Source organism: Papaver somniferum, chromosome 6 (assembly GCF_003573695.1).
Source record: "Papaver somniferum cultivar HN1 chromosome 6, ASM357369v1, whole genome shotgun sequence".
Lineage (NCBI taxonomy): Eukaryota > Viridiplantae > Streptophyta > Magnoliopsida > Ranunculales > Papaveraceae > Papaver > Papaver somniferum.
The window spans coordinates 11,313,411-11,323,565 of record NC_039363.1 but is presented as its reverse complement, the minus strand read 5'-3'; the positions used below and the strand labels follow the sequence as shown (position 1 = coordinate 11,323,565).

General features: G+C 38.2%; 1 protein-coding gene across 1 annotated transcript; it reads left to right on the top strand.

The window, feature by feature from the left end:
- The first annotated feature begins 2,229 nt into the window (after nt 1–2,229).
- On the top strand, nt 2,230–3,280 carry LOC113290476. Its single transcript, XM_026540077.1, has 2 exons — nt 2,230–2,636; nt 2,731–3,280. Exons 1-2 carry the CDS (start codon nt 2,230–2,232, stop codon nt 3,278–3,280), a joined length of 957 nt encoding a protein of 318 aa, XP_026395862.1.
- The last annotated feature ends 6,875 nt before the right edge of the window (nt 3,281–10,155 follow it).

Genomic DNA, 10,155 nt, shown 5'->3' with positions numbered 1-10,155 from the left:
GAATCACTGATGAGCTCTCCTATATTGCATCAATCACTTGAAAAAGAAAAGATCATGAAAGCTTCTGCACCAAGCATCTTTTAATTCAAATTATCACCACATACAACAATAAAAAACCATTCAAATTGACAAAATCAAACTCTATATTTTAGAATTCAATAGATCGTAGAAGTTCCCCTCCTTTCAATTGACCAGTCAAAATCCACAGATCTTCAAATAACAAGCTTTCATGATTTGATTAGTCGATCGATTTGAAGATTATGGAGTATTATGACGATGATTACAGTGAATGGAGATGAGACGATGGTTATCTTCAAAACAACCATCAATAAGATGACGAACGTTTACTAGATCTTTCGTCTCAGTTTTGATAATTTTCAACCAATTTTTCGATTAATGTTTAGACTTGAAAATTAATCAAGCCCTGGTCTTGAAAGGATTTGAATTAGTAGAATATGAGAAATGAAACCGATATGAACACAGAAATGAGAGAATCAATCGCATAGGGTTCCTGCAGAAGGAAAAAGTTTTTTTTTTTTTTTATCTCTCTCTGACACGAGGAATCGGTATAATCTATATCACCAGGCCACATCACCGTCCCAACTCAGCGTGCGTGAAAGCAGCGAGTAAGTAGCGATGCGCCTAGCGCGAAGAGGATATGACCTCATTTGAGGCATTTTCTTGGAAAAATAAAACTCCCTCCGTTGCACGGAATGTGATCGAAAGTATTACTTTTCCTGAACGGAGGTAGTATTATATTATTATTAAGGGTTATTTTGTTTTTGGTACTCAAGTTTTGACCAACTTTGTTGTTTGGTCTAACATTTGTCCATCTTGGTGTTTGGTACTTGGAAATGACGTTGACCCGCGTGGACTCGGTTTGACCTTGACGTGTCCACTTCTCTGTTAATTAATTAGAAAATTACTAAAAGAAAATTAACTTTAGTAACAATGACCTGCTAAGTCCTAACGTTACACGTGTACGTTCAAAATTTCATATATCTCAACGGTGGAGAATTCTCCTTAATTTAACACTTATAACCCTAAAATCTATCGACTCAGTCAGTTCATTCTCGCCTCAGACACAAAGTTTTAGGGTTTATAGAGACTTGTCCTTGAAATCATTGTAGATCGAAAAAAAGCTGCAAATCAAAGTGTTATTGTTGGTGTCTTGTGGATTTGGAAGTCGATCTGTAAGATTTTGGGGAGATTGAAGTGTATTTTAACCGTTCTTCATCTTTTTCAGTGGTAAGTGTATAAATTTACATAATTTTGTTATATTTCTTCCTTAATCCATCTATTATTAGGTGGTAAGTGGTAAGATTTCAATATTTATGTTGTTTAATTTTATCTTTTTTTTTGATTGAATAATTTAGGGTTTTAAAAAAATTGGGGTTTTTTCGAATCTGGTACTTTTTTACTTGAAAAGGGGAAATAACGTGGGTTTGTCTTTTTGATGGTGACTTTGTCTTTTTGTATGTGTTCGACGAATTTTATATTTTAGGGTTTTGTTGCTATGCTGCTGTTTTCGATTGCTTTTTTGTATGTATACAAATTTAACTTTTAGTGTTTTACTGTATGCAGAATGGATGGGTCTGAGTTGCCAAAGTTTTACCCCACTAAAGATGGTTATCTGGTGGTACAAGTAGGTCTAAAAGGGACACTAGTGAAAATGTGAAAAGGCCTGATTGTTTGGTTGAAGAAGAGTTAGATTGGTTGTCATTATTAAACAAGTATGACAATCCAATTAGTACTACATGACATGAACCTGAAGCAGTTACAAGTCAGGTGGGAGAAGTAAATGTGAACTTGAATGCAAGTGTAAGTGCAGATGGTGGTCTGGTGCTAATGTTGTTGGTTGTAGTAAAGATGTAGAAAAGGTTGGTGGCAGTTCAAGAAAAGTTCGTAAAGGTGGTAGTAAAAGAAAAGTTAGTAAAGGTGTGAATGCAGTTGTGTCAGATGCAGTTGTAGATTTGAGTTGTGGTGTAAATGATGAAGGTGGGAATGGTGGTGGTGTAAATGTAACATGGAGGTATGATTTGATGTTGATTTGAGTCAAGTGGAGTCAATTACTCAAGTTGAAACAGATGAGGTGCAAGCAACTGAGAAAGTGGTCCACAACATGAAAGTGGTCCACAACATTGATGAATGTAACCCTGAAGAAAAGTATGTTTTCTGCTGGTGAGTCTGATATAGAACAAGAGATAGAAGTCCCTGAATGTGATAAGGATGAAAGAGGCAGACTTGACAGAGCAGATTGCAAGTGTTATCAAGAAGACTGCTGAATGGAAAGATTATGTGAAAAAGACAGGAAGAGTGTATGAAGAGGAAGAGTTGAAGACTTGGAACAGTAATGTATCTATTCTGGACAAGATGTTTATTGGGCAAGAATGGGCTTCAGCAGATGAGTGTAGAGATTACATTAAAGATCAAAACATCTTCCAGAATTTTGATATTCAACAAGTGAAGAATACCCAAATTCAGCAACAATATAAATGCAAGCAGGCACCACATTGTAAGTGGAATGTTTATTGCTCTAGAATTTGGGATAAAGTCACTTTTAGGTGCAAGAAAGGTGAATTTGAGCATACATGTCAGGGGAAACATGGAATCCACCATCCTTTAGCCAAAGCAAGGTTTGACTTGACTGGTCACTCCTTTTTTTTTTAAGTTATTAACATTAATATAATGTACATTGTTGACTAACTCTTTAAGTTTATTATTTTGTAGGTGGGTATTCAGAGTTATGTTGGATACTTATAAAGCTCATCCTAAGTACAAACCACAGGATTTCATAGATGAAGTGTTGAGGGTTCACAAAGTGGAAATTGGTTACTGGACTGCTTGGAGAGCTTGGCATATGTGTATGGAGAGAATTTATGGTAATTATGAAGACAGTTATGCCATGGGTCCTGAATTCTGCAATCAAGTTCTGAAGAGGAATGATGGCAGTATTGCAAGTTGTGCAACAGATGAAGCTGGAAAGTTCAAGCACCTATGTATAGCTTATAAGAGTTCCTTGGATGGTTTCAAGAAAGGTTGTAGACCTATTTTAGGTTTGGATGGGTGTTTTCTTAAAGGTAAATATGGTGGTGTTTGTTTAGTTATAGTATCCTTAGATGGAAACAATGGAATCTTTCCAATTGCCATATTTATTTGTAGAAAAGAAAATAAAGAAAATTGGACTGAGTTCCTTAGGATTCTTGCTCCATACTTGAAAGAACATCCAAGAGCTCTGACCTTCATATCAGACAGAGAAAGGACTAATCTCAGCTGTTGAAGCAAACTTTAGTGATGAACCATCATCATAGGTATTGTTTCAGGCATATGTACAAGAATATGAAGAGATATCACCCAGGGCAGCATTTGGAATCTCTTGCTTGGAATGCAGCCAGGTCATATGTGGAGGAAGATTTTAACATCAACATGGATAAGATGGAAGATGTAAGACCACAAGCAAGAGAGTATCTAGAGAGAACAGTCAGCACAGTGGGCAAGAGCATTTTTTGACACTTCTTCAAGTTGTGAACACATCACTTCCAACTTTTGTGAGGCATTTAATGCTTGGATTTTACACATAAGAGGTTTGTCCTTATGCAAGCTTCTTGAGAAGTATCACTTGATGATTACTAGGTTGATGTTTGATAGGAGAGAACAAGTGACACTTATGAAGTTGGAGGAGTTGTCCCAAGAGCAGAAGGTATCTACAAACTGAATAGGGCAATAGCACCAGCTTTTCAAAGAGTACCTACCAGTAAAGATGTATGGACAATTCTTGATAATAAGGGAGGTTCTTGGGTGGTGACATTGTCCAAGCACCAGTGTTCTTGTAGATATTGGGATGTCACAGGAATTCCTTGTGAGCATGCTATCAATGCTTTCTTTTTTAACCAAAATGGAGATTGGAAAGAGTAAGTATCTCACTCTTTAGACTGTTCAATTTCTATTGTTAGTGTTTTTTGCATATTTGTCTTGTTTTTATTATGTCTAACTTTGGAACTTGTCTTGGTTCATATCTTGTAGGTTGCTTGATGAATACCATTTTGTGGATAAGTACAGAGCCACTTATGCAGGAATGGTTGGTCCACTGGACAATGAATCTAAATGGGCAGCAAAAGCTGACATAGCTCATAAAGTTGGACCACCACCATTTGAGAGGTTAAAAGGACGACCAAGATTCCAAAGGAGAAGAGATGCAGATGAAGCAAGAGGTGGAAATGCTCAGAAGAAACAGTGTAAAATTTGTGGTGAATTTGGACATAACCAGAGGACTTGTCCTAAAAAGTATGACCCTCCTACAGTTGGTAGGGGCAGAGAAAGAGGAAGGACAACTGGCACTACAGCTGCCAGAGGTGGAAGGGGAAGTGGCATTTCAGCTGGCAGAGGTGGAAGGGGAGGTGGCATTACAGTGGCATAGGTGGAAGGGGGGTGGAAGGGGTGGCATAGGTGGAAGGGAGGTGGAAATACATCTGGCAGAGGTGGTACAGCTGGAAGAGCAAGGGGAGCAGAGTACTTACTTTTTGGGGACCAAATAGAAGAACCAATAGCACCTGCTCCAGCATGGGTCCCTCCTGGTAGAGGTGTTACAAGAGCTGCAAGGGGTACAGGTAGAGGTGGTAGAAGGGGTGCAGGTAGAGGTGTTAATATGGTCCACATAAGAAGAGGTGAGATAGTTGGTTATGGGATTTTAGCAGGGGGGCTAAATGAAGTTCCAAGATATAGAAGGAATCCTACTAAGGCTCAGGTGATTTCTCTACTATTTTTGTATTGTATTTGCTTGCTAAAATAGACATAGAAGAAATACTGTTGTATTTCATGCATTTGGAGACAGGTACTAACTACAAAATTTTTGTCTTTAGGCTTTTGCAGCAGCTGCTGTACAAGAACAAGATGTAGCTGCAGAACAAGAACAAGATGTAGTTGCAGAACAAGAACAAGATGTAGTTGCTGATTATTTTGGTGGTTTTATGGCAGGAAAGCATAGTGGTGGTGTTGCAACCAGGGGTGGTGGTGTTAGAACAAGAGGTGGTAGTGTACCAAACAAGAGGGCAAGACTCACCCCTATGTTGTCTGAGCCAGAGATGGACCCTGAGACAGAGATGGAGCATGTGTTGTCTGAGCCAGAGATGGATCATGTGTTGCATGAGCCAGAGATGGAGCATGTGTTGTCTGATCCAGAGATGGACCCTGAGCCAGAGATGGAGCATGTGTTGTTTGAGCCAGAGATGGACCCTGAGACAGAGATGGAGCATGTGTTGTCTGAGCCAGAGATGGAGCATGTGTTGCCTTCACCACCAAGGAGAATAAAAAGGATTCAAAGGGCTATAGGTAAGGCCCTTAATGGAATTACAATTGATGTTACTGAAGAATGATCACCAATCACTTAACTTCATCTTTTTTGGTCAGCTACAACTGCTTTGTTTACATTTCAACCTGTTTGAACAACTTAAGTAGTTGCTTTATAAACTAGTTTTAAGACTTCGTTTTCATCTTTTTGAACCATCTATGAACAAGTTATTATTATCTTTATAAACTAGTTTGTCTACCATATGTTATGCTAGATTTCTTCTTCATATATTTTATGTATATGGATTGTTCAATAGTTGCTCAGGAGAAAATTACGCAGGAACAACAAACTAGAAATAAATAGATTAGTACTTAGAACATCTTACTTGGTGCATACATCTTACTAGGTTAATACATCTCCTCATTCATTACAACTAGGAAACCCTTACAACTTACTGTTTTAGAGAAACTAAACCTTCTTACATTGTTGACATAAATAATATATGTTGCCAATAGATTCTGGTTTTCTAGATGTGAGCAGCTTCATCTTACCATCACAACATGGATCTGTGCATGATAAGAGGTTTATTTTACAGTTATAAGCCATGTGATCAGCATCCCCACATGAGTAGCAGTAGAACTGTTTGTATGTCAACCATTTGTCTTCATCATTCAGAGGGGGTGGAATAGGAGGTGGAATACCTTTATCTGAAGCTACATAAGCATCTAACCAGATGAAAACTCCACATTAGTTGCACTTCACATAAGGTTGGAAACCTTCTTCTCCTTTTACAGCTTTTCTAAGAAACAGGTAGCCTTTGCAGTTGGTTAGACTGCATTTTGTGCCTTCCCAGGGACAATCTCTGCTAACATGACCAGCTGAAATACATATATGACACTTGATAGTTGATGATGAGCTTGAACACTCCATTGTGTCTTCTTCTTTGTGAAAATTTGGCAGGTGAAGGTTGTTGTTGAATAAGAAGATGAGAAAGTGTTTGAATTTTGCTTTTATAGAGACCAGATCGGCCAGATAGTTCAACGGTCAAATTTTGAAAATCCAAAAAATCCGACCGTTGGATGTCGACATTCTGGTACGTTATCTATATGCAGACACGTGTCTAACGTCGAAGTTAACGACGTTAAGTAATTACATATTTTTAAAATTGAAAAAAAAATACTAAACAGACGTCAAGGTCAAACCGAGTCCACGCGGGTCAACGTCATTTCCAAGTACCAAACACCAAGCTGGAGAAATGTTAGACCAAACAGCAAAGTTTGTCAAAACTTGAGTACCAAAAACAAAGTAACCCTATTATTAAACACAGAATAGGATATACATGATGGTGAGTGAGTCTTGGTCCCCTGAGTTCTTCCTTTTTTTTGCTAGAGGTTGAAAAGCTAGACCAAGTTATTTATTAAAGATACAATACAGATGAAACTCATTATTGATTTTTAAAACACATTTTTAGTTTCTGAATTTCGGTAGGGACTTTGACGTTTGTTGCTAACCCAAGGCTCTCCAGTAGCTTTATAATATACCATGGAATATCGAGCTGCCACCATTCGAGACCTATCCGAGCGGAGAACTCAAAGGCATGATGATTATTGTGCCAGCCTTCTCCACTTATGTTGATTAGGTTCACCATCCAATTGTTCTTGGATAAATCTTTGGAGTCGTACGGCCTTTTACCCCATATATGGCACACTGAATTGATGAAGAAAAAGGCATGGTGATGAAAAGTATAAGACCAAAATTGTCAATCTGTTCGACCATGCTGATGAATATTTGGCTATGATCCCAACAACAAAATACAGGTTACTGGATTTTCCCTAGGATATGTACATACCATTCCATAAATAAGGTGGGGCAAGCCTCCTGCGATGTATAACAGCAGTTCAAGTCCAACTACATGAAGAGGCATTGTCTTCTGAAGAAACCTGTAGTAAGCTTTCTTTTGTAAATCCATTACATTGTTCCGGTTTTCGCACCGCAAAACATGATGGCGTACATTCATTCCCGCTGAATTTATTTGAGCTTAGAGAGACATGGACACCATAGAATACGATATTATGTAGAGTACTGCATAAATGCTAATATCCAAACTACCTACTTTCCCCAACCTCATACACCATTAGGAGTCTTTTAGTCATGGGTTATGTAGGGCTTTTGAGTTTTGTTAGATCAGGGTTTAGATTGTGTACGTCACATAAAAATTCTTACAATAGTTCTAAACAAACAACAAAATAAACCACATAAAAACCGAATGCTAAAAAGCTCTCACAGTTTTGTTTTCTTGGTCCCGTGGGCCCCGCAGAGGGCAGCAGGGGGCCAGACATCTGTGAGAGCTTTATGGCGGGTTTTTTGCTTCAGGGTTTATGTCATTGTCTGCGAAGAATTTTTGAAATTCTTAAGCAGCTTTGGTTTACTTTTTACTTTTGATAAATGAAGTAGTGATAAATAAATAATATAAACAGTTATGACTAAACAGAGAACGAAACATTTTCCCATAGATAGGTGTTTCGAAAAGTCCAATTTACGTGGCTAAACCAAAATCCTTCGATTGGGCTGTGTGGGTCATTAACGGAATCTACGAACTGATGGTGATACCGATGAATGCTTGTCCAAAATATAGGGTCTCCCTGAATGACCAAGTTCAACAGAAACAAAACACTGAGTAAATAGACATAGACGCAACAAGAAAATTTGGGTAACAAAAAAGAGATATAGGTGTAAATGCATGTAACTAACCACTGCAGCATGAAGTCCAAAGTAAGCAAACAAATATTCAAGTTACTTTGTGAGCTTCAAACTTTTGTGTGAAAGGTTTCTATGATAACTAAGACTAACCCCTATGGGTTCTGTTAGGATACTCAATATCACAAAAACCCGAAATGCATTCCAAGTAAAATAGAATGGAGCAGCTAGCACACAGATATGTTCCAGAATTAGTATCCCCAGGTTTGTGGCATCCCAGAAATAATCCAATCTTCGTATCGAAGGCGTCAGCTCATTTGCTGTTCCTTGCGGTTGTGCCACACCATAATCAGTTACCTGCATAGCCATATTTTGATCTATGTTCTCTCGTTTACGTACTTTGTAGTTTACTCCGGCTACCCCTATTTATACAATTATTTTGAGACGCATTTTTAACTAACCTTCTCTCAGTGTTAGATAATCTTCTTCCATTGTTGTCTATGTTATCCAAATATCTCATGAATTTCTTTGACAGCTAAATGACACCAGCTTTGATAGCTATCGTCGTCCAAATCGTACTTCTAGGGTTGTTTTTTCTTTTGATTGTTCGGTAGGATTTCGTTATATTCCGACGAGTTTCTAACTCAAGTCTTTGTTATCATTACCGGACGACTTTCCCACCATAACCATATTACAATGTCATCTGCGTCCTACATCTACCGTATTGATGAACCCTTTTGTGGTGAATATGAACTTCCTGGTAAATAAATCATGCCATATTTCCACACTTGATTGTTGTGTGAGGACCTAGGCGAGGCGAGGCACCAAGAACTTTGCCTCGTTTTGTGCCTAGGCGCCTGAGGCGACCAGAAAAAATCCATCCCGAATTACTTGCTTAATTAATCAGGGTTTAGTAAAACTGTTAAGGAATTGAAGTTATTTCCACGTAAACCTTTAATCACCCAAATTACTTGTTTAATGTACTAGTTACTTTTTACTTCCTAACTCGTTCTCAATAATCATGAAGCTTTTCTTTAAAACATGAACTAAGTTGTATAAAAAAATATATGAAAAAGAATGAGTACATTTTTACTTTAAAGAACTTTTGAAATGGGACGGAAGGAATAGCTAAAGGTAGTGTACTAGTGAAAAGAAATTAAACTTTACGGTTAGGAAGCAAAAACACAACCTTTAGCTATTCCTTCCGGCAAAGAAATTAAATCTTTTCACTGGTACAAAGAAATTTCTAAGAGAACAAAAAGTGTCAATAAAAAACACAACTTGTGAAACCTAACAAACAAAGTGTAATTTGCAAACCCCAATGAGGACCACTGTCTAAAGACATTTAAAACCTATCAACATCTTTTACTTTGTCACACCAACCCTCATCAGAGCCAGATATGCGATAAGTCTATAGAGAACCAGCATGACAAGCATTGCTATAACAGAGCTCAATTGACCGTCAAGGCCAACCATCTGAATCATTGGGAAGGTACCACACTGCAACTCACATTCGGTCCACATGGATAAGAATCATTCTCTTCGTATTAAGACCCAAACAAGAGCTTGAATTGGTGATGACTAAGTGATACATACTTGATCCAGGAAATGAACTTGGATACATGTTGTACTGTACATAGTATCCACCTGCTAGAAGAAACGCCAACATAAGAACTCCTCCAAGTGTTGTTGCAGATTTTAAGTCCATTGCAAGTGCACCAATAGCCAAACCGAGGCCTTGGGAAACCAAAACATTGTAAAGAATAACAAACAGTATACAGAAGAAGTTTATTGGCGCATGCTTTAGCCCTGCCATCCAGTAGGCTATGGTTACAAATACTGTGGGTAGAACAAGTACCGACTGGTACCGGAACCGTCCCTGGAACCGTACTTGTCTCGAATGGTAGCAGAACCGAGGAACAAGGTACAAGTACCGATCCAAAAACTAAGAACCGAGACTAGGGAGGTACAGGTACTCGGCCTCGGCAAGAATCGAGCCGAACCGTACCGTGTGCACCCTTAGTCCCGGGGTTTTGTTATATAATTGAAATATCACAGGTTGTGCGTTGAATCGATCGATTGGTAAATCCAACATTTGGTTGTTGATTGAAATTGATTGATCCTTGAACATTGGTCTTTGGTACCGTTCAAGTTATCTCTCTTATATTCAA

What these genes read in the sequence shown, in the direction of transcription:
- LOC113290476 (XM_026540077.1), top strand. Translation starts at nt 2,230, where the DNA reads ATGAAAGAGGCAGACTTGACAGAGCAGATTGCAAGTGTTATCAAGAAG. An exon ending in CATCCTTTAGCCAAAGCAAG is followed by an intron (nt 2,637 to 2,730) that starts GTTTGACTTGAC and finishes ATTATTTTGTAG; the next exon opens with GTGGGTATTCAGAGTTATGT.